At 37.5% G+C, this 24,695-nt stretch overlaps 1 protein-coding gene across 1 annotated transcript; it reads left to right on the forward strand.

Moving 5' to 3' along the window:
- Nucleotides 1–902: 902 nt before the first annotated feature.
- Nucleotides 903–23,260, forward strand: LOC137945862 (uncharacterized). The gene is made up of 13 exons (XM_068791928.1): nucleotides 903–1,129; nucleotides 1,724–1,875; nucleotides 2,895–2,986; nucleotides 3,693–3,806; nucleotides 8,820–9,150; nucleotides 9,853–10,032; nucleotides 13,473–13,553; nucleotides 15,983–16,201; nucleotides 16,436–16,578; nucleotides 20,681–20,847; nucleotides 20,933–21,150; nucleotides 21,340–21,432; nucleotides 22,921–23,260. Exons 1-13 carry the CDS (start codon nucleotides 949–951, stop codon nucleotides 23,116–23,118), a joined length of 2,169 nt encoding a protein of 722 aa, XP_068648029.1. The 5' UTR covers nucleotides 903–948; the 3' UTR covers nucleotides 23,119–23,260.
- Nucleotides 23,261–24,695: the final 1,435 nt, after the last annotated feature.

A 24,695-nucleotide genomic window follows, 5' to 3' on the forward strand; every position in this document is an offset into this window, starting at 1 on the left:
GCACTATTATGACTCAATCTACTAGAGAAAATGACAATACTGAACAATAACAAATTAATTGTGATTGTCCTGTCATGATACAATAAAAACAACAAATAAAAATTAAAGAAAAATAAAAAATAGATTTACATGGTCCAAGGGTTTTTCCTAGTCCATCATAATGAAACCCTCCAAATGACAAACTTTTTATAGGTTGTGGATTTTGTTGAAGAGCATATTTCTACAAATTACATCAATAGCCCCAAAATCATAGGATAACATAGTATATGGCTTGATGTCTCCACATATTGCTCCGAGTCCATGTTCTGCTCAACAACAAAACATCTGATGGGGTGAGTCCACCTAATAACAAGATAATGACTACACTGGCATTTAGTACAAAATAAAGTAGTTTGGTGAAATCATAAAAGAGAAGAAGGAAGTAAATTGTCGATACTTATAGACAACGTTAAGAATGAAAGATGCACTTCCCTTTGGCAAGAGATGAAGATTTTGTTGCAAAACTTCCATGTGATTTTGGAGGTCACTTGCCAACAAGTCTCTTTAGCTTGAGGGAGACTTCAGTGGAAAACCCATACGACGCACAGGAGAAAAAAATAAAAAGAATATAAGATATAAAAAGGAGGAATAATTTATTGATACAATAAACTTTTTATTTGAATATTACATTGATGCCATAACAGCTATCAATACAAGTAAAATTATAAGACTTTCTTTATATCCATCCCGGCTTCATAAAAAGGCATTAGGTCCAATCAACAAATGTTCAAACGGAACTGAGTGAACTTGGACGAGTCAGAGTGACTCAGACCGACCGAGTTTTACAACTAGAAGTAGTAAGCTGTAGGAAGCAACTACCAAGCTCGGTAACTCTCTCGACCGGTCGAACGAAGCTCGTTTTTGTCACTGAAAAGATGATAAACTGAGAGGGCTCTTTCGCGCTCTCCTATGGCGTCTGTGTCTTGCTTTCGTCCTCGCCTTACCCGCTTCTTCCGATTTTCGTCTTCTGTTGAGGTACCGCTTACTGCACCTCTATGTCGCTGCAGTTTCCCACGGAAACAGAGGTTCTTCATTTCGCTACCCCGCTTCCAGCGGCCCATTCGCCGGACCCTCACCCTTGTCGCTGCAAGTAAGAACATTTCCACAATTTTCGTTCATTCCACTAGTAACAAGTTAATGGCAAATGAACGATTTTGAATTTATTTGCTAGACGAATTATGAATAACTTGAACGTGAAAATTCCAACAAGCTGGCGTGATGCGTTTATTATTGGTGTTACGTTTATTATTAATGTTATCGGTGTTACGTTTTTCGTTCGAATTTGCTTCACTCGTGTTATTTTTATGGCATGTTCTGACATGAAAAATTCTAAATTGATTTTCTTTTTATTTATAGTCTCTTGCAGGAAGAAATTGAGTTTGATTTCTTCTTCTTGATGGGCATTATTGCATTATTATTTGATATATGCACTGTTTATGGTCCTTGGGAAGCTTTGGGTCTGTGGTCTCCAGGAGAGATCTAGTCTGAAAGTTTCACATGATATTTTGTTCTAAAAATTGGGAAACAGACACATGGATATGTTTATTCGGATCTGCATTGTCTGTCTGGCAGCCTTTATTGTGTATGAAGCAAGCCATTCAATTGGGATCAGTAGTCTGTTTTCCATTTCTCTTGTTGTTGCAGATTGTATCTTACTTTCTGTTTATTTATTGATTTTTTTAAGATTGTGATAGCCACACACACCTGGTTGAAGAACGATATGATGTAATTGTGGTTGGAGGAGGACATGCAGGATGTGAAGCTGCTCTTGCATCGGCTCGTCTTGGTGCTAAGACTCTCCTGCTTACTCTGAATCTTGATCGGATTGCATGGCAGGTTCATCTTTTTGCTGTAATTTAGAGATATCTGAGTGCTTTGTTTACTGGTTTTATGCATGATGTAGGAAGATACATAGGTAAAGCTTTTATTTATTTTTTGATAACAATGAGAAAGAGCATTCATTAAGGGGGCTCAAAAGAGCTCAGTCACTCTTTATTCTCCAATTACTGAGAATCATGCATACCGTTTCTTGTAAGTTGTCTTTTATGTGGCTGCTAGATGAGATGTCTTAAAATGAAATCTAGCAAAGGTTTTTGGTTTGGGCGAAGGATTATGGGGTAAAATGACAAAGTCGAGTTGCTGTCCTAAATACAAAGGAAGCAGTGAACTCCACTTATAAGATAGTTTTTTCTTCTACTTGGATGAGTGGGAGCCTTTGAATATCTCAAGTTTTCTCCTCTCATCCCTCCACCTGTTTTCTCCTTTGAGCTGCTAGGTTCACCCTCCCACCATGCTATTGTGTAAAGCCAAGTAAGAGGCCATACAGATGGAGTTAGGGAATGTTTGAAGAAATAAGATTAAATACTAAAACGGACTTTACAAGTCTAATTATGGTGACCTAGCTAGCAGTGAGTCCCATAGTGTATACATGGTCAAAAAAGAAATGTTTGGGATGGCAACTTGGTGATTGTTTAATGAGCAAAACCACCTTGCAGATTAAATTGAGGAGCAGTCTATATATATATGTATGTATGTATGTATGTACATATCATAACAATAAGAAAATGGATTCCATTAAGAGAGCTCTTGAGGACAGTGAAGATAACATGGAACCAAAAACTGAGGGAAAAGAAGTTGAACTTACCTCAGTGCTATCATTGCTTGAAAATTTGTATGTGGTGGGAATATTGACCCTAAGTTCTCTTGGCATGGTTCCAATTTTGGGACATGTATTATCCTTAGAACTTAGATCCCAGCTTTTAAGAGATACTTGCTTCTTTCTTTGATCAATTAGCTTTTCCAAAGACATGACATGATGAAAAATACATTTCTAAGCTTATTTTTCTACATTTTAGCCTTGCAATCCAGCAGTTGGTGGTCCTGGAAAGTCTCAGCTGGTACATGAAGTAGATGCTCTTGGTGGTGATATTGGAAAAATGGCTGATAGGTATTATGACAAGCTCCATCAAGTTGGCAAAAAAAATTGACATTTTGGTATACTTGAAGTGTTCATATAAATGGCCACTTTGAACTAGTAACTGCAGCTATATTTATACGGATGCATAAGATAAATTTCCCCCCTTCCTCCTTTTATGTTTATCTCAGGTTTTCCAGTTCAGTTTTTACCACACTCATCATGTGTGTAATTCTAGATTGGGTTATTTCTACAAACCTAATTTTGTAAATTTTCAAAATGAACATGTTTTTTTTTTTTGGTGAGTGTGTAATTCATATCAGCCTAACCCCACTGGAAATTTATATTTTTCATTTGAATATATTCTGAACAAGATGTTGGCAGTTGGTTTTCTTGAAATCAATTTGGTTATATAGACCTACATTGACCTACGAAACAGATTTGGTGGTTATAAGAGGCAAGAAATTTGAGAGAACATCATTATATCCTTAGAGAAACCAAACTCTCACATTATGCATAGTTTTCCATTTATCTGGCCATTATGGAGGATTTTACATCTTGAGACTTCATGGAATAAGGTCATTTGTAGGATGAACAATGAATTCTTAACTTAAAAAAATAAAATAACTTCAAATAGTGGGGTTATTGGATTAGACGGCAATTTCTAATTTGATGTCTCAGATGGTTTAGGTCATTGATCTTTCAATCCTAATAGCTTTTCTAATAAATTTGATCACAGATGTTACTTACAAAAGCGGATTCTAAATCTTTCAAGGGGTCCTGCTGTTTGGGCACTGCGGGCACAAACTGATAAGAGGGAATATGCGATGGAAATGAAGAAAGTTGTTGAAAGGCAAGCATCTCTGCATAACAATTTGAGTTGCTGTTATGTAGGAAAATGGTTGTTTTCTTTACTAATGTTTTTTATATTGAATACATGGTTATTGAACATTGCACAATAGCCATGGCAGATCTCTCATATCCAGGATAGGTACCCTCCTTCTCTGATTAGTTTTTGTTTTATGGACTGATTCCAGCATAGACAAATCGGAAGCATTCCTTACATAATTAGGCACTGCATTTAATTGTAAACTAGAAACAGAAACAATAGTCTGCTCAAAAGCAGCTCTATATGAAACTGAATTCAATATATAATGTGCCTTCAGGAATTGCAGAAAACCATTGGTTTCTGACACATTGAGATCAACTGGCAGTGATGCGGGAGAATACAAAACAAATGTTGTTGTTTTTTTGAAAATGGCGATGATATTTGCTGAAATACATGTATTAGGGCATTTTGTCATTTCCTCTTTGTAGGTGTGTCTCCCTAAGTGTTGCACTAAGTTAGGCATCATGATAGGGAGTTTATGTTCCAAGTTTCAAGTTAGTCTGTGTATTTGGAGTGTTATTGAGTTTAATGTAATGAGGGGCATTATTGTCCTTTTGTACCTTTTTCACTTAAGTGATATATTTAAACAGATAGGGCTCGATTTTCAGCCCTAACAGAGTGCTGCTCCAATGCACTCTTTTCTCTCCCTCTTACCTTTTCTTCTTTTCTCTTTTTTCCTTCTCCTATTTCTCTACTTCTTGATGGTTTTCATGGTATCAGAGCAGTGACTTGCGAGCTTGGGAAATCTTCTTCAGCCATATTCCCCTCTCTCAAGTCCTGCAACCCCTTTTCTGGAGATTTTACCAATCTTGCCTACCTGAGTAAAGGTTCAATATTTTCCTCCTTTTTGTGCTATAATCTCTTGGTTGATGGCTTGTGCTGCCTTTGAGCAGTTCCTATGCCTGTTTGTGCCCCAAGAGTGTTTATTACTGCCTAGACCTGAATATGGATCAGGCCTATATCTGCGAGACCTGCATTGTCTATGCCCTATATGCGTAGTTGCATATTTTGTGGACTTGGCTTAGAATTGATGCCTAATTGATATTGAATGAAGCTGAAGATCGTGGTTTTATGTACTAGAAATTGCACTAATTCAATTTTTTTTGTGTGTGTGGGGCCCACTTGCATTTGCGAAAATTATGCAAGCCAAATTTATGCTTTATGGATTGTGATTGGTGGTGGTTAATATTGGTTAGTTTATTGCTTGGTTGCATTAAGATGACGGATTCTAGAGAGGTTATTAATCCAATTAACCCCTTTGGAAGCTCTGAAAGTAAGGATTCCCATTCAATTCAGATTACTTCAGTTAAATAGAATGGGAAGAATTATCTGAATTGGTCGAGATCAGTTCTTATGTTCTTAAAGGCAAAAAGGAAAGCAAATTATCCTAAGAAGGATCCTCCTTGTCCTATGATAGAGGACCGGGAAGTAGAAGATAGCCAAGTCATGACTTGACTTGATAATAGTACGAAAACAAGACTCAGTAATCAAGTGATGAGTTGTGATACCTCTACGAAGATTTGGATAACCTTGGAATCTATTTGATCTCCGGAGTATAATCTATCCAAGTTATATGACCTATATGTATAGATATTTCAACATGCGACGAGGTACTAGGTCTATTACCGATTATTGTAATGAGATGTGGGGTATGCAATAAGAAATCAGCGTTTTACATTTTTTTACCACAAATGCTGAGCATTTTGGAAAAGAAAAGAACCAAATTCAAGTAACTTGGTTCTTTGAAGGACGTAGATGAAAATATGATGCAATCAGAGCACATATGTTAGCTGATGATGAAGTAACTATCCTCGGGAAAACTTTTAACCATGTGATTCGGTAGAAAGTGTAGGTTTGAGTAAAGATGATAAAGAAACGACACCAACTGAAGCGTCAACACTTAATCTCAGTTCTACCCTTACTAGATCTAACACCCGCAAAGGTTGTGGAGGGGGGGGTGGATGAGGTGGTGGTTGTAATAGTCCAGATCATAGTTGTGGCCATGGTGATAGGGGTGACAAAAGATGTATTCACTTTGGAGAAGTAATCACTTTTCTGACAAATGCTGGAATACGTTTGGAAAACTAGCATGGGCAAACTCTAGTTCAGCTATGGATGAGAAAGTTTCAAACAACGAAACTTAGGGGAAATTCAGCAGTTGCTTTAGTGCTTAAGTCAATGGACATCTACGTCATCATCCTTCGTGAGTTAGGACGCTTGATCTTCATCCATAGCAAGAACTATGATGGCAAACTCAGGTATGAGTGCATTATATTCGTACTTGAGTCCATCCTAGATCATTGATTCTAGAGCGTCCACATATATGTCAGACATGCCCACCTTGTTCTCATCAATTCTTCATTCACACACTTACAACACTGTTACTCTAGTTGATGGGTGGTGCAGTGCAAACCACTCCACATATCAAATGTTTTATTTGTCCCAAAATTTCCACTTAACCTCTTGTCTGTTAGCAACATTATTAAATCTTTGAACTGTTTTGTAACTTTTTACCCTACTTCGTGTGTTTTTCAAGATTTGCAGGCTAAGAAAATGATTGGTTCCAGGCATGAGAAGGGTGGGCTCTATTTGCTAGTTGATGTGAATATTCCAAAAGTTATGGCCGTATCAACACGTACTTTCCCCATGTTTGTGGCACTTGCCCTTGGGACATCCATTTGCAGCTAAGCTTCGTCATTTCCTTCCTTCATTGCCTTCTAATCTATCTTTGAGTGTGAATCCAGTCAGTTTGGAAAGCATCATAGATCACATTTCCAAGTTAGTTCGAGTCTAAGTACCAACTTTTTGAATTGGTTTATTTAGATGTATGAGGACCATGTAGAGTCTTAAGTGTCTTTGGTTTAAATATCTTGTCTTTTATAAATGACTTTAATAGAGTGACTTGGGTGTTTTTCCTTCAAGAGAAATCAGAAGTATTTGATGTATTTACCCAAGTTTCTTAAGGAAATAAAAACCCAATTTGGGACATCTATTCGCACTTTCTGTAATGATAATGGTCTCAAATTTCTTAATAAAAATTCAAATCATTTTGTGTATTTCACAGTATTACACATCAAACTTCATGTGCCTGCACTTGTTAGCCAAATGGGGTGGCTGAACGCAAAAATAAACATCTACTTGAGGTAACACATACTTTTTTATTTAGATGAATGTCCCTTAGTTGTTCTGGGGCGATGCGGTTCTCCCATTGTGTTATTTGATTAATCATATGCCATCCTTTGTTCTCCAGGGACATGTTTCTATTGTCGTTTTAAAACCTCACCATAGGATATTTGATGCTTGTCCATCAGTTTTTGGGTCCACTTGTTTTGTTCATTCTCTTGGTACCAATAGCCATAGATTGTGCTGAAGGTCTATTAAATGTGTTTTTCTAGGTTATTCTCGGTATAAAAAATGTCATAAGTGCTATAATCCTTTTACGAGGAAAACTTATGTATATCTTTTGATGTGACATTTTTTGTGAATACACCCTATTTTTCATGTTCAGATGTGTCCTCACTCTCTTCTGGTCTTGTTATTGATAATCTAGTTGTTGACAATCTAGTTCCTATAGTTGTTATAGATGACTCCAATGCAGGTATGCCTCAACCTACTCCTTCACCACTATCTTCACCCTTAAAGCCACTCTAGGTGTATCAATGCCATTGTGTACAACAACAAGAGCCTCCTTCTCAAGTTCAACCATTAGATTCTTCAACTGCAGATTCTCTATTTTCTGATTCTTCTCTACCCATTGCGCTCCTAAAAGAAAAAAAAAGGTTATGTACTTAGCAGCTAGTTTCTAAATATGTATCCCTTGATTTCTTATCTCCCTCCTATAAAACCGTTGCCCTGTCCTTGTTTGTTTCTTCTATTCCTCGTATAGTGCCAAAGGCCTTAGTGTTGCCAAAGTGGAAACAAGCTATGGATGCAAAAATAGATGCCTTGATTTCTCGGGGTACATAGACACTTTGTCACCACTTGAAGGGGCAGTTATTGTCAGATGTCGATGGTTATGCATCATAAAAATTCCGATCTAACGACAATATTGAGAGGTACAAGGCTCGGTTAGTAGCCATGGGATACATCCAAACCTATGAAATTGATGTTTTTGAGTCATTTTCTCCTTATGCTCGTCTTACTTTGTTTCACATTCTAGTGTCTATGGAAGTCAATAAGGGTTAGCCCCTACATCAATTAGAGATAAAAAAATGCCTTTCTATATGGTGATTTACACAAAGAGGTATATATGGAGCAACCTCCTGAGTATGTTGCTTAGGGGGAGAGGGGAAAGGTATGCAAGTTGCAGAAGGCAATTTATGGTCTAAAGCAGAGCCCTAGAGTTTGGTTTCAAAAGATCAGTATAGTTGTTCTGAAGTTTAGTTTGGGTTTATATAGAACCATTGTGATCATTCTGCTAGTGTATGTGGATGATATACAAAAGCATTGTGACCATTTTGGTTGTATTTTAGGCTATTTGACATTTATGCTCCAACTTGAAGTGGAGTGTTGAAGTACATGTATAAAGGTATTTTGGCCATTTCATATTTATAGGTGTCTCTATCTAAGTATTGCAGTAAGTTAGGCATCATGATAGGAGTTTATGTTCCAAATTTTAAGTTAGTCTGATAAGTAGAGTTATTGAGTTTAATGTAAGGAGGGGCATTTTTGTATGTTTTTACCATTTTCACTTAAGTGATATATTTAAACAGAGAGGGCTTGATTTTCAGCCCTAACAGAGTGCTGCTCCAAGGCACTCATTGTTCTCCCTCTTGCCTCTTCTTCTTTTCTCCTTCTTCCTTCTACTTCTTGATGTTTTTCAAATAGTCCAAAGGTGAAAAAAATGTTGCTTTCAGCTTTTTTTTGCAAGCAAATCAGTGGATTATTTGCTTAATATTTTTCAATATTATTTTCTCTATTTGTTAGCCAAAAAAAATTTTTTTTTTCTTAACAAGTCGTCCAAACCTCAACTTTCAGCACACCAAATCTTTTCATGAGAGAGGCTATGGTAACAGAAGTTTTGGTTGGCAAGAATGACAATGTGGAAGGGGTTCGAACCTTCTTTGGGATGAACTTTTATGCCCCATCTGTTGTGCTCACAACAGGCACTTTTATGAGTGGTAAAATTTGGGTTGGTAGGGCATCTATGCCAGCTGGGAGAGCTGGTGAATCAGCTTCTCATGGGCTGACAGAGAACTTACAAAGTCTGGGGTTTGAAACTGATCAATTGAAGACAGGAACTCCGGCACGAGTCGACATTCGTAGTGTTGATTTCTCTGGACTGGAACTTCAACCAGGAGATGAAGAGGTATATTAATTCTATATAAAAGATTTTGTCCTAAGTGAAAAAAGAGCATGCCATGTAATTTTTCTTATGCTGTATTTGGTCCTTGTCTATATTGTGAACCCCTTCCATATGCTCTCTATTTTCTGTTTCAGTCTCAATATAGTTAAAGTTCAATAGATGAAGTCAGAAACTAAAGCCTGAATTGAAATGGGTGGAGAATTTCTACAAGTACTGGAATTTTTGGTTTCCTGTTTTAGTTGTTTTCTCTTTCTCTCTCTCCATCCCCCCTCTCTCTTAAAATTCTCATCATTCTGAAAAGAAGGAAAAAAATAAATGGATTTTTGTTGGTCCTTAAAATGTCCCGGTTTCATGTGCAAAGAGATGCACAAATTTGGGGGGTGTATTTTTTTTTGTTTTGTTCAGCTTCTATGTGGATGATTCCTCATGTTATCTTTTTCATTTACCTTAATGACATTTCCACTATGCAATATTTCTTTTTTTTGGCTGACTTGCTTAATGTTGAGTGCTTGATATGCTTGTTTATTGTGGAGCTCTACTTGTAAGTTTGATGCTTATGTAGGGCAAGTGTTTATAAATACGTGTTGGAACATCCTTGACCATCTTCTACTAACTCCTTTGTACATTTCTTTTGTTTCCAGTAGAGTTAAAAAATGTAGCTGTTTTGGTTTTGAATATGCTAATTTTTAAATTTATGTTAATCAGGTGAACTTTTTCAGCTTTGATCCTGATTTCCACTTGGAAAGGGAGCAAATGTGCTGCTATTTGACACGTACCACAAAAGAGACCCACAAATTGATTGAAGAGAATTTGCATGAAACCCCAACATATGGAGGCTGGGTTGAAGCCAAGGGACCCAGATACTGCCCCTCTATCGAGGATAAGGTACAGTTTGTCCATGTATTCATTCTTAAGACCCAATGCATTTAGATTTATGTTGCTTACTTGGCCATTCTGAAAAGAAAGAAAAAAAAGAAGATTTATGTTGCTTACTTGAAGATAATGCTAACAACATTCATGAGTGGAACTAAGTAAATTATTTTGTATGACATTTTGCTTTCTTTGTTATATATGGGCTTCTTTGTTACTTTTTTAGGGTTCCTGGCTAATATGACAATAGAATATTAGAGGAGTTCATGTTGTTTTCTATACCCTTTTGGAGGACATGTATGACACTACAAATGCTTGCTGTGAGGGAATCATCCTTCTATTTCAAAGTCAAAAGTTGCAGTCATTGAAAGTGTTCTCCCTAGGACCCTGCTATTGGTAGGCAAATATGTAGAATTCAGCACATAACAGTAATTTTATTTTGGAAAAAGTGGAGACTCGTTTCTCTCCAAAATTGGTCAAAGCCACATCTTTTAGGTAAAAAGACTCCAAATGAGCATGGCAAGTAAAAAGTTTGATGCTTCCCCAAGCAGGAAGAATCTCCTCATCCATGCACTGTTTCTGCGACTTTATTGGGGCTCATGAATTGGAAGAAATTCCTACTTCTGGAAAGAGTTTCACACGGAGCAATGGTAAGTGAGCTTCTATTCTATTTTGGCTTGATCATTTCTTAGCCACCAATGACTGGCTTGAGCTATTTCTTGATGTTTGCTGTGAAATTTTGGGATGACCTGTCTCAGATCACTGGCCAATTCTCTTAAACTCGAAGAGTGATGGGGTAGAAAGTCCTTTAGATTTGAGAATATCTGATAGGAAGTTGAAGATTGGCGGAAGAATTTCGACACTTGGGGGCTGATTGGGAGCATCCTCTCTCTCAAAGTGAAACAACTCAAGTTCAAGTTGAAATTCTTGGGCAAAGGTGTCCCGTGCTGCGTTCACCAACCGGAAAGAGTACTTTTGATCTCAAACTCATGCTCTTGACATAATCGAGAAGGTAGACCCTTAATTGATACTCAATTCTCCATAGGAGATGCTATTGCCCATGTATTACAAAAAGCATCATTCATCATGACTGGATTTTTTGGAAGTAGAAAGCCAAATATAAGTAGCTCATTAAGGGTCATGGTAACACATGATTCTTTCATGCTGCTGCCTCAGCTAGACGTTGAATTATTCAGATCAACTCCCTTTGTCATAAGTGGGGAGATGGCTTCTGAGAGAGCGGAAATTACTAATGACATTTGGAGTTTTTTTGTAGAGCTATACATGGAGGAGATCCCTACCAGACCTAGCTTGAAAAGGATACCCCTTTAGCGTCTTTCGGCTGAGCTATCAAGATCACTTGTGGGACCAATTTCAATGGATGATTTTTCTGGATGGGATGGAGCTTCCTCAAGGATGTCATCATAGCCATGATGAATGACTTTCACAAAAATGGGATTACGTACAAAATTGTGGGTGTGTCTCTCGTTGCCTTGATCCCAAAGAAGACTCATTTTGAAATCCCTAGAGATTTCAGGTCAATTAGCCCTATGTCTGCCCCCTACAAGATCATTTCCCGCATCCTCTGGACTAGGTTAAATTTCTTGCTACAACAGGTCATTCAGTCCTGTCAGATGGCCTTTATCAAAAGAAACATTTTTGGATTCTTCTATGACGAACCGCGAAATCATCGATCCCTTCAAAAGAGGTCCATGGCTGAAGTTTATTCTCAAGCTTGACTTTGAAAAAGCCTTTAATAGGGTTGATTGGCAGAATTTGGACAGCAGGGATTTGGTAATAGGTGGAGGAGATGGATAAAAAGTTGTATCACATCTGCTACCTACTCCATCCTCACTAATGGAAGTGCCTATGGGTATTTAAGGGGTCGAGTGGAGTAAGGCAAGGTGATCCCATTTCAACTCTCCTCTTCAACATAGTTGGGGAAAGCCTCTTTGGTCTTCTTCTGCCTGTGTCAGAGGTTGGATGACTGCAACAAGTTTCAGAGGATCCTAGTCTAGATGTCCTGGTCATTCAGTTTGCTAATGACATGATTATTTTCGCCAATGGGACACTTGATCAAAGCCTTAACCTTAAGGCTGTGCTTGCTATCTTTGAGCTGAGCTCTGGGCAGAAGGTGAAATAGCAGCAAGTTAGCCCTCTATGGATTCAACCTCAGCCAGCTGAAAATCAAGACCATGGCTGCTACACTTGGCTGCACTGCGAGTAGCCTGCCTCCCTCCTATTTAGGTCTCCCAATGTTCTCTGCGAGACAATACAAGGTCCTTTGTAATCTTTTTCTTAACCATATCGAGAGGCACTTATCATCTTGGAAAGGGTGACTCCTTTTAAAGGCTGGTCGGCTTACCCTGATTAATTCCTGCATCAGTGGCAGAACTCCTCTGGCGAGCTACCTTTCTATCCTCCCCTGGTGTATTTGGACAAATAGGAAAGATAGAATGCTTACAGTTTGTCATGACACATGAGACAGACTTTGAGAAGATATCCCATCTTAACATCTGGTTCTGTACTCGGAAGGAATTTACTGAATTTGGCAGTGCTTACAGTCAGAGAAAATTGGCAACAAGTGGCTTCCTTCAGACCTATCTAGAACACTTTTGTGATAGAATGGACTCCATCTACATTGGGTTCCATTAAGCTCAATTTTGATGGTCGTGCGAGTGGCGACCCAGGTCCTGCAGGTTTTGGTGGCACATACTGGGATCATGAGGGAAAGAATACTCTTAGAACTGAGGGTCCCTTGGCCAGTGGACTTCCTCACTGCCGAAACTTATGTCCTTCACATGCTGTGCAATGCAGCATTTCCAGCGATTGGCTGGTGTAAAAAACAGCTTTATGTCAACTTGGAGGTCGCTGCCTTTTTTTTTTTTTTTTTGAAATGATGCTGGAGGTTGCTGTCTTAACTAGAGGAAATTTATGATCCCTCCCATGACCTATGACCTACACACCTAGATCAGGAAATGAGGCATCCAATAAGCTAGCCAGGGAAGGAGCAATCATTCGTTCACTCACTATTAGATATGAATGACTTATAAAAAAGAAAAAAAGAAGAAGAAGAGTGTGCTGAATGCACTGAAAATTTCATTTAAAATTTTATGATCAGAACATTCCGTTGTAGTTTTGCTAACTAACTATTTATTAAATTTTCATAACCATGCAAACAGTCTTTGCATGTAATGCATAGTAAAGTGCAAACATCTTTTTTGCTAAGCACATGATGGAAGGTAGTTATTCAATTGGTGAGACACAAAAAGAGAGGAAATAACTTGTGTAACATTTTAATATTTTGCATGCTTAACAACAGGTTAGATTTCTTATTAGCTGCCTTTATTTGGTAATCCTGGTGGTAACTATAATGAGTATGCCATTATTTTTTGGCTGGGGCTTTGGCTAAATATCTGTTTTTTTTTTTCATGGTTTCCTCAACATTCTTGCAGATAGTGAGGTTTAAAGACAAAGATTCTCATCAAATTTTTCTTGAACCAGAGGGCCGAAGTGTGCCAGAACTTTACGTGCAGGTATGCTAGTCCTTTGCTAATTTGTTCATGTTTCAAGTCTCTGTGCTCGTCCTTTGCCAATTTGTTCATGTTTTAAGTGTCAGTGTGTACAAACAATCTTTGCTTCTAGCTATATTCATATTCTTACACCTCTTCAATATTTTGAGGGGATGACGAGAATGTAATCTTCACTTGATCTGTGGAACATACCTCCAACAGTGCTTGACCTTGTTAATAAGTATTTAATCATTCTCAGGAGTTTCTTCTTTCCTCTGGTGACATTCTCATAATTTTAAAAAGGAGTTTTTGGTCTTCTCCAACAGTCTTTGAGTCTTCTTCAATTCACAACTTGCCATGGAGACACTTTTTGAATATTTGGAGACCGAATGGAAGAGCACTCACTTCAGCAGTATTTGAATTAGCAATCCCCATCGGTCCTGCATAGGATAGAATAGGGTCTCCACTACTGTCTTTGAAAACACCACATGCTCTAACCTCTGCTATGGAGGTTGTCAAAGGTGAGGATTTGTTCCCTGATGGCCGTCGCCTTGAGATTTATTTATTGCCATTCAAAAAAAGTTTTATAAATTTTCTCTATTTTTTTTTTTATGAATTTTAAATGAGGGTTATTTAAGGCATTTAACTTGAAGCAGGGTTTAGTTAACTTAAGAAAGGAGGACCTTTATGCATTTGTGTATTCTCTGCTGAACGTTTAATAAAAAAAGTGGAGGAAGGTGAACATAGATTTTTAACAAGTAGCCTCCAAGGATTATAAACTGTCAGAATGATTACCTTCCAGAAAAAAAATGCTACTAGAATACAAAAAGAATTTTGATCAATACATCATATGGCTCTGCAGTTTCTTTAACACAGAAAGATAACCCCCTAAAAAAAAAGTGAAAAAAGGAAGTAAGAAGTGGGTCTCTTATGTGGAATATTCATCGACTTACTACTATAGTGTTTTTTGCTATTCCTTTTTTTCTTTTTTGTTGAAAGTTTACTATTCCAAACTTTGAAAGTCTTCAAGCGTTATAGTTTGCATGTTCATAACTCATGGCTGGTCTTATTTATTCATGCTTCTAAGTTTTCTCCAAGTTGGACGTAGTTATCTTTTCTTGCCACTATTCTAATCAACGAGCTTACAAGCTTCAGCATGCATCTGTGTTTTGTGGAGATTATTAGGGAAGAAATATAGAATGGTCTATTCTTTTTTAGTGCTGATATAAAAAGAACATAATCGGATTCATCTCTTTTCAATCTATATCCAGCTCAAACTTCATTCCCTTAGATCAAGCCTACCACGTTGCTGATTTGTTTGCTGTCATTCCCTTAGAGGTAGTGTCGGCTGTGTCTCATTGTCAGTGGATTCTTTAATTCTATGCCCTTTGTATCCTTCCCTCTCATGTACTCATGTTTGTGACATGAGATGCAATCCCTATGCATCTTTTTCTGTGTCACAAAATTCACAACATTTGACACCAAAGTAGCCACACAAGGAGAAAGCAAAGGGACATTTTTCTTCCTCCAAATAATATATCCAGAAATACTCTGATGGAAAATTTTAGGCACATTAACTCTCTCCTTAGCCCGTGATCCTCTCTTCACCACTAACAAGGATCCTACTTTGTAAAAGTCTCTTTACAGAACAATTGAAAAACTGGTCTAATAAAGATTGAATGGAATATTGTATCCTGAAAAATGGTGACTCTGATCTCATAAGTTAAGTTAAGATGCAAAGATGATCAAATCCTGGAAAGGAAACTAGGAGGAATTTGGAAATTGTGGGTGAGATTAGAAGCTCAAGATGGATTATTACTCTGATACCGTGTATACTCTGATTGGAACTTAGTTCAGGAAAAGAAAGAGAAGAGCAAGAAAGAATTCAAAGGGGAGAAGGTAGAGGAAGTTGAGTGAATTTTATGGTCTCAAATTTTTTTCCCATGGACATTATCTGTATAATTGTAAATACCACCATCTTCCACAATGATGGACTATATATTTCTCAATTACATCAAATATCTTTACCCAGAAGAATTTAAAAGCCTTGGAAAGCTTGTGAATATGACTCTAGGAAATGCTTGGCTGAAAACAATCTTTCTTGCATGAGTCTTGTTAAACTTAAGAATAGATATCCAAGAGCAGTACTAAATCAGATTGTATGGTGTGAGAAAAAAGCTGATTTGTATGATATGTCAAAGTTTAACAAGTAGAGGCCATGTTAGAAGAGTAGATGGTGGATAAGGACAAGAGTAGATGGAGGATAAGGACAAGAAATATTGTGAACAAAAAGAAAGAGAGATGGGAGAGAACAACCTCCAATCAGGGGTTCATAAATACTGCGACTTAAACTGCAGGAGTAACACCATACTCCCATTTCTTCCCAACTGAATCAACCTCATGCTGGATTCAGATATTTTATAGCCCTAATGGATTATTTACTTTCTTAACAGGGGTTTTCAACAGGTCTACCAGAGAGACTTCAGTTGGCACTTCTAAGAACATTACCTGGACTTGAGAACTGTTCTATGTTGAGGCCTGCTTATGCTGTGGAGTATGATTACCTGCCTGCTTACCAATGCTCGAGATCTCTCATGACCAAAAACATTGAAGGGCTATTTTTTTCAGGCCAGATAAATGGAACCACAGGATATGAAGAAGCTGCTGCACAGGTATAAATAAATAAAAAATTCCAAGCTTAATAAATGGAAAAATGGAAAAGTAAAATGTAGTTTGTACTCCACAAATCTTAAGTACTTTTGATCAAAAGGTTGTTTTTGGGACTATATTTACTTCTTAATATCGTGAGTATATGAATTTAACATACGGTATGATGTACTTCTATTTCCTTGCATCTAATTATTATAGAAGTATTATTGGCTCCTCTTTTGTTTCTGGTTATGCAGGGTATTATTTCTGGAATCAATGCGGCTCGACATTCGTGTAAAACATCCCTTATTGTCCTGGAGAGAGAAAGCAGTTATATTGGAACTTTGATTGATGATCTTGTCACAAAAGACCTTCGGGAGCCATACCGTATGTTAACAAGGTATTGATAAATATATGGTGTTTCATTCTATAAGAGACAATGTGTACCATGGTTGGTGATGATGTGCAGTTTGCAAAAGTTATTGAACATCTTTCAGCTAACTTGCAAGGATGCTCAAGACTCTGCATCTCCTTGTTTAGTTGTTTTTACTAGTGTGTGAGGAAACATGATGTGAGGTGCTGCATAATTTCACTTAATAGGGCTTAGTAGCTTGGAGGAGTTTAGAATATTTGGTTTGGTTTCCCTTGGGATCACTAGTACTTTCATCACAAATGGGTTTGTCTTTGTTTTATTAGCTCTTCTCAATTGGTCCAAAGGAAAAGTAAATCTGGAGAGCCTAATATTTTCCTCTTTGCATGTAGATGCATCTCATTGATATTTCTTGTTTGTTCATATTTTCTCATTGATGTGGAGTTCCAGCCATGATATGCAAATCACTAATGTCTTGTTGAGGTGTACACTTTGATCTATTGCTTAGTATGTGATTCTCATATCCTTGTGCAGGCCTCTTGCACTTCGGACAACCATTCCATTTGGAAACTTTAATTTGTCTGGACTTAGAGATAAGGAACCCTTAGTGGTCAGCTCCTTATTGCTTCACTGTCTCCAGAGTGGAAGGTGTGAAGTTGTGCAGAAATGGAGCCTCTTAGAGCAAAACATAGTGACATCTTTTTTTCTCTTCTTCCATAGCTATGCGACTCCCCACTGCCCAAAGCTTGCACCCCTCCTTGGGAATTCAACACTGCCAAAGACAATTCATTTTCTAGGTGCAGGATTCTCAACTTGGTCAAATTCAATGTAGGGGTCATCATCTTGATGATCACCGTTATAAGCTCTTTGTGGTGATTTGTCAAAAAAGAAGAAGCTCTATTTGATGTGAACAAATCAGCCAATCACCTGTTCAGCCGTTGTCCTTCAATATTGAGATTGGGGGCCAATTTTAGGAAATTTTGGTTTGCTTTAGCTTCTAAGCCTCTTAGACTTGCTTTTGGTACTTTGTTCTGTGGTCAAGGTCAAAAGCTGAGTGAAGCCTATAGATGCTTTCTGTTGTCTCTCTCATCTAGGGTTTTGCAAATAAGGTGAAATTAGAATCATTGAGCAAAATTCCTATTTCTTGAGGTATCATCAAAACCATCATTTGTAATATTTTATTTTGGGCCAGAAAAACTCATGGATTTCCATCGTCTTCTGAGGTATATAATTAGTGACAGTTTGAAGTTGGTAGCTGCTTCTTGGGAACTGAGGTTGAAGGAAGACCAGATGTGGACCTCTCTTGATGGTTGCTGAAACTAAATTCTGAGGGCTCTAGGGAAAACATTGAGCCAACTAGTGGAGGAGGTGCTATTCATAATTGATTAGGCTGGATCCTTGTTCTTTCTTCCCACTTGTGGAATTGCTGATTCCATGAAAGTTAAGCAGGCCCTTTTTTAGTGTTAAAGCTTTTAAGCCTCCTTTTGTGGTCTATTGAAATTTGAGGGCATCATCATTTTGGCTGCCAGAAGACGCACCCTGCATGTTTTGCTTATACAGTTTTTTTTTTAAGTTTTTAATTCTTTCATGATTATGTTTTGGAGATTGAGGACGTCTATGCCCAGTTTCATGGGTCCATAGTCCAATGGAGGCCTGCCACTTGGCTGACTCCTGGACAAGCATGGCCTCATCTAGTTGTTGAAAATTCTCTTCCTTTTGGTGTTCAATATTTTCACGCATACACACAACACACATGTACGTGTCTATGTTGAGTGGGAAAAAATCCCCCATTGAGAAATGGAAAGAAAAGTTAATGGGTTAAGATTGGCAATAGTCCTCCTAAAAGGCTAGTCATTTTGGGATAGAATTGGACTCAATCTAACAGTGGTATCAGAGCAGAATGTTTGCATGGGTTGAAGCTTAGTTTGTGCTCCCCAAGTTATCTGTGTTGTGAGCTCCATGAGGTAGGAGTTTGTGCTCCCCAGTGTTTGTTGAATTGAGTACAGTTCTATCCTAAAATGACTGGTTACTTTGGAAGCCTATTGCTCAACCTTATAGCTCATGCAATTCTCTTAAGATTTCTCAATGTAAGAATTTTTTCCACTTTGCACTAATGTTCAGACTTAACACTTAATGGGCCTACGACATGTCCAACTTGGCTCTCACCTCACAGAGCCTGTAATACACAAATAACTTAGGGATTACACACTGGGCCTCAGCCCACATACTCAACCTGCTTTAATAACACTGCTGTTGGGTTGAGCCCGGTTTTGTCCTAAAATAACTAGTAACTTAGGAGGCTTATTGCTAAATATTATAACCCTAATTCTCTTAAGATTTTTTAATGTGGGAATTTTCCCCACTTCATAGTATATCTATCTATCTCTCTCTCTCTCTCTATATATATATATATATCTGCACGGCTGCTCCAATACGAAAAACCATTTGGTGTGAAACATGCGAGATCGGACGGCTGAGATAGCCGTTAATCGGATGGCTGGGATAGCCGTTGATTGGACGGCGGCGATAGCCATTGATCGGACGGATGAGATAGCCGTTGATTATGATCGGATGGCTGAAATAGCGTTTCACACCAAATGGCTTTTCGTATTGGATCAGCCCTCTATATATATATATATGCATAAGCGTGTGTGAAAATATATTCTCTGTACTATATACACTTACCCTTGGACCTCCTACGTTTATTCATTTGTTAATATAGTTTTTCCTCTCATTTTTCCAAAAAGAACAAATATTCCCTTTCATGAGGAAGTGTGATCCTCTGGTGTGCATCTAAAAGTAGGATTCTTACAATATATCAGCTTCTTCTACTTCGTCAAGTTCTAGGATGTTGCTGTAAGTTTTGTCTTAGGGTGATGAGTTCAAGAACCATATTTATATTTAATGCCACTATGCCTTTGCTGTATACAGTTTCATGCTGTGAAAATTCAGCTGTCTTTTTTGTTTCCCTGCATATTTCCTTGATTTTAGAATTCAATTTTCAAAAAGAAATTATCAAAGCATGGGACAGTTTTGTAGAATACAGCATTTTCAGCCACAATCTGAGCCTTATGGAAGGAGATAAATCATAGACCTTTTGAGAATTGCTTTCACCCTACTGGTGGAGTGATTGAGCTTCTAATCAAGTACATGCATTTTGGATCTGAATGCCCTTCCTTTCAGCATTTAACTAATGCTGTTTAAAGGATCATTGGATAGATGGGGCTGCTTTTATGGGTGTTATGGTTCAATCTTGGAAGCCTCCTCTTCAAGGGTGGTTCAAGTTGAACTTTGATTGTGGTTCTAGGGGAAACCAGGCTCTGGGGATGTGATGTTTCAGAACAGGTCTTTAGAGATTACTTTGCCCCCTTTCGTGGTTGTGATTTTAGGGAAGTAGATTTTTGTGCTTCACTTTATGGCTTGATATTTTTTAGACCTATTTAGTCTTCTCTCAGCTGTGGAGATTTTGGTTGGTGTATGATGAGATTATAGTCGTTTATGAGCATCTTCAGCAGACTCACTGCTAGCAGGCGTTTCTCTACAACATTTTATTTAGAGGGACACTTACCCAGTTGTCACACTGGGATGAGGTGTTTTTGTCCCATATCTTCTTTGGCATTTTAGCTGGCTGTTCTTTTGTTGATTTTTATCCTTGAACTTTGTAAATGTGATCTTTTGTAATTCTTCTCTTCTCTTGATGAATTGCATCATTTTCAAAAACTAACAAATGTTAGAATGTCTTCTGTGGGTATGTTTGAGAACAAATTAAGTGCTTCTCTTGTGGAATTCTCTGATAACTCATCATAACGTACCTGCGATGAAAAACTTATATGTTTGAGGATCTTAACGAATGATTCTAAGACAAGCCACGGTATTTTTCTTGGTGGGTTCTATATTCAACTCAGTATAGTGCAATGTGCATAATTCTTTTGTTCTAAAAAAATCAGCTGATTTAAATTCAGTAGTACTATGATGTGTATTCTGTTTCTCACTTTGCTAAAAGAGAGTGTGATGCCCATATTCATTTCCAACAAATCACAAGTTTTATGATTAGTGGCCAGTGATTTTCTGTGATGGAACCTTTCCGCCATTGTCATTTACAGTGTAGCTAAAGCTTCAAATTTTGTCTTAGTCGCTCAGAACACCGTTTGCTTCTTCGGGCTGATAATGCTGATAGCCGTCTTACACCTTTGGGGCGGGAGATAGGATTAATAGATGATCGACGTTGGAAGCTATACCTGGATAAGCAGTCTAGGATTTCCAGTGAAAAGATACGTCTGAAGGAAGTTCGGGTTTCAGGTCAGCATCTTTTTCATCCTCCTACAGTTGTTTTTCTGTTTAAATGGTTTCTATGCTCATGGCAGCCAAGTTTTCATGGTCTCAGGGGGAGGTTTGATCACTGATATTTCTTCAATCTGTGGTCAACCAATCAAGAACTCGAATACCTTGGAAAGTCTTCTGAAGAGACCTCATGTACAGTATAAAGTTTTTGACAAGCATGGGTTTGGGAACGAGTCTCTGACCAGAATGGAGAAGCTGTGTGTCGAGATTGATATTAAATATGCCGGATTCATTACACGTCAACAAAGTCAACTCCGAGAGGTAGAGTCAACCCCCTAAACTTGTAGTCATGGGAGTTTCAAAATATATCACTTAGTTGACATAAGGTGTTCAGTTTCATATACACTCTTCATTAACAGAAGAGTTTTTATTTTCTTACGATAAGTTTATGATAGTTGTCACATTATTCACATTTATGGATTTGACTTGATTGTCTATTGTTTTGACTAGATTATTAATCAACACCATAGGCCACTACCAGATGACCTTGATTATAATGCAATCACCAATTTATGCCTCGAAGCGCGTGAAAAACTTTCAAAGGTAAGAGCTAAGTTGTTCTTTATTATATTCTCTGATTTGCATGATTGTTTGATTCTTTCCTGATAGAGTATGGATTCAAATCCTGCCATGAGATTCTGCTCAAATATTTTTATTTTTTGAGCAGTTGTGGAGTTTACAAAATTACCATCTTCTCTATCGTAATAGGATAGTGCCAGCATATCTTTATTTTAGTTCAACATGTAGAGAACTTAATATCTGAGATGGACATCAAGCATGAACAGGAGGGAATGATAAGAAAAAGTAGAATAGGATAAAGCACAATCAAAGCAATTAAATCGAGTCTAATGATTGAGGTAGGGTTATGAAGCCAAATTACATGAACTGAGTCTTCTTCTTTTTTTTGTCCCTTTTTGTATAGAAGGTCAGAGTGATATTTTTCCTCATCAGAGATCATAATAATTCCCTGTTCAAAATAAGATATATTCTATATTCTTCTCTTTGTACATATATAAACTATTAACTATAGGGGTGTAAATGGATTCGGATATTATCTGGATCTGATTTGATTTGGACCCAAAATTTTGGATAATTTTAAAATTATGGATCCGTCAGATTTCATATCCGATAAGGTATCTGATTTAGTTCTGAATAAGAACTGGAGTAAAGGTATCTGGGTCTGGTAAATATCCCGGATCTGGAATTTTACCCAGTTACTGCCAAAAGGTTTCCTGTTCCTTTTTAAAAATTTGAATTTTTAATTTATTTTCCTTGCCTACAATAATTTTTTTTTAATTCCTCTTTTAACGTGAAAGCATGGAGGCAAAATTTTTAAGTTTTTCTTTTAACGTGAAAGTAAGAAGTCAGAGAATCTTTTCAGCTTTAAAGATAACGTGAAAGCAAAACTGTCCCTCGTTATTTTTACTTTCCCTCCCTCTTTTTTACTTTCCTTTTCTTCTCTCCATCTCCGTATCCATGGGCAGCAGTGATGTCACTATTCTCAGTTCTCTATTTGGCAACACTATAGTCATTCATCTTTTGTTCCCTTCTCCTTTTCTTTACTCTCTCTCTCTCTCTCTCATGACTGTGGGATGCAGAATAGAGCTCTCTCTGTCTTTTCCCGTTATCAGAGACCAGGTTCATCTGTTTGCCAGTTACATTTATCTCGATTTTTGTTATTTTATTTATTTTTATTTCAGGTTTTCCCTTTTTTCTCTTTTAGTCATTTTGTTAGAGATTTCTAAACCATGAGCTTGCAGAGGATTTTATGAAATTTTCTGACTCTTCATAACTTTTGTAGCCTAAGAAACTTCCTTTCTATGTTCTCATCTAATGACCATAGGAAATGAATGTGAAAGACAGTTTTACCAGTGTTAAGCTCCTAACATTTTCTTGAATTGCATAGAGTAAAGAATCCATTACATAACACAGCTATTTGTCTTACTCGTTTAGTGTATGACTTCGAGGACATCAAATTCTTTTACCATTTGTACAGTCGTTCCAATAAACCATGATGCTTTTATATTGCAGGTTCGGCCCCAAACCATAGGCCAAGCAAGCAGAGTTGGGGGCGTTAGTCCTGCTGATATTACTTCTCTCCTCATTTACCTGGAAGCTGAGAAAAGAAAGTCACATAATATAATGAGGCAGAAAGCATTAAAGTCTATCATGGTCAATACTGATCCGCAGGCTACAGACGACATGACAATGCAGAGAGCCATTTTGTGAGATCCCTTTTGTTTAATTTTTTTTTTTGCTGTATTTATCGGTTAATTTCAACTTAATACACAGTAAGGAGAAGGTGAACCTCCAGTACTTCTGTAGCTCCCCTTGCAATTTTTTTATAGCATAATTTTGTTTTATGGTGAAAAAGAAGAAGTGATCAAGACATGTTCAAGGTGGACATTTTGACTAATTTTCATGTGATAATAGTCGAAGGGGAGGGCCCCTTCCTCCTCTACCCTAGTGAGAAACACAGGTGGAGGATGGGACCCTCCCTTTGGATATAGGACTGGCATGAGGGTTAAGAGAGAGAAGTGGACAACCTGCTTAATTCTATCAGGAAAGAGATCATTGGAGAGAGGACCCTCAACAAAAGTAGAGGTGTCACAAGGATATAAGTTTGTAAGAACATTACTAAGATCAAAGAGCACACCACTACTTGGAATGTTTGCATGAATAGACTCAAAGTGCTCAGGTAGTAATTTTCAATATCTTTACATCTCAGCATTTTCCTACTCTTAAGCAGAAGCTGGGAATTAGATCAATTTGCAGATATATTTTCCAAGTAGAATTCAATTAGGGGTCGATTTGGTGGGGTCTGAAGCAGTTTTGTTCTTAAAATCCTAACTCACTCTTCCAATCCAACTCCTAAGCAGATTTTTTATGTTTTACCTGAAACTAGAGGGGTATAATGGCAATAAAAAGTAATAGGTTAAGGCTGGGTAAACCCATGATGAGAGTCAATTTTAGTAATGCTAATCTAGAAACCAATAGAAAACAAATTTCTTTTTTATGTGTCTAGGGAGAAGAAATAGAACGCACATTTGATGAATAAACATATATTCTTACATTGTAATTAATAAACAAAAAATCATCAATAGCTTTTGGTTGGAATTCTATGAATTCAAAAAAAATTTCCCTGTCCAAAAGATAGTGTTATTAGACTTTGATTGGACCGACTAATTGAATTAGGTTTAAAAAAGCAACTGATTCGATCGATGAACCGATTAACTTGGCCTAGGCTATTGAGTCAAGGTCAGATAGAGGAATTGTCCTTGAGCTATAGAGACCACCCCTTGGGCTTTTCAACTCTTTCCATGCCTTCCCAGTCTATGCTTTCAACGTGGAACTAGCCAAAAATGAAAGTCTACCTCAACTCATCCAAGAATCTACCTCATCCGTCTAAACTTTCATCATTAACAGGTCCTGTCATGGCTTTCCATGGCTGGAATCCGACTGATGTAACCCACCCCATGGTTGAATTATTCTGTTTCACTCAATTCATCTACATGAAAATGAAAGATAAGCACAAACATCTTCCCTGGTTTCAAGATAAAACTTTCTTGCCCTTGTCATCCTCCCTGAACTGAAAGGCAAGCAGCCACATCTCACAAACTGTCCCATAGTAATTATTATCAGAAGAGAGGATTAGGCCTTCCTGATGATATTTATCCTTCTCTTTCCCTATCTTAAGTCCTTATCAGATGGTAATCATAAGACATGAAACTGCTCTCAAAGCGTCAATCTGAAATAAGCCAAAACTACGTTTTCTATCACTTCATTCATCTCTTTTTTTTCTCCTT

This window comes from Aristolochia californica, unplaced genomic scaffold (genome assembly GCF_029961685.1).
Source record: "Aristolochia californica isolate CCGP_79_NKW_82.1479 unplaced genomic scaffold, dmAriCali1.0.hap1 SCAF_12, whole genome shotgun sequence".
NCBI lineage: Eukaryota > Viridiplantae > Streptophyta > Magnoliopsida > Piperales > Aristolochiaceae > Aristolochia > Aristolochia californica.

Bases quoted from the DNA above. Each gene is read 5' to 3' on its own strand.
- LOC137945862 (XM_068791928.1), top strand. From the start codon at position 949: ATGGCGTCTGTGTCTTGCTTTCGTCCTCGCCTTACCCGCTTCTTCCGA. The intron at 13,554-15,982 runs GTATGCTAGTCC...CTTTCTTAACAG, and splicing joins TGCCAGAACTTTACGTGCAG to GGGTTTTCAACAGGTCTACC. The intron at 16,579-20,680 runs GTATTGATAAAT...ATTTTGTCTTAG, and splicing joins CCATACCGTATGTTAACAAG to TCGCTCAGAACACCGTTTGC.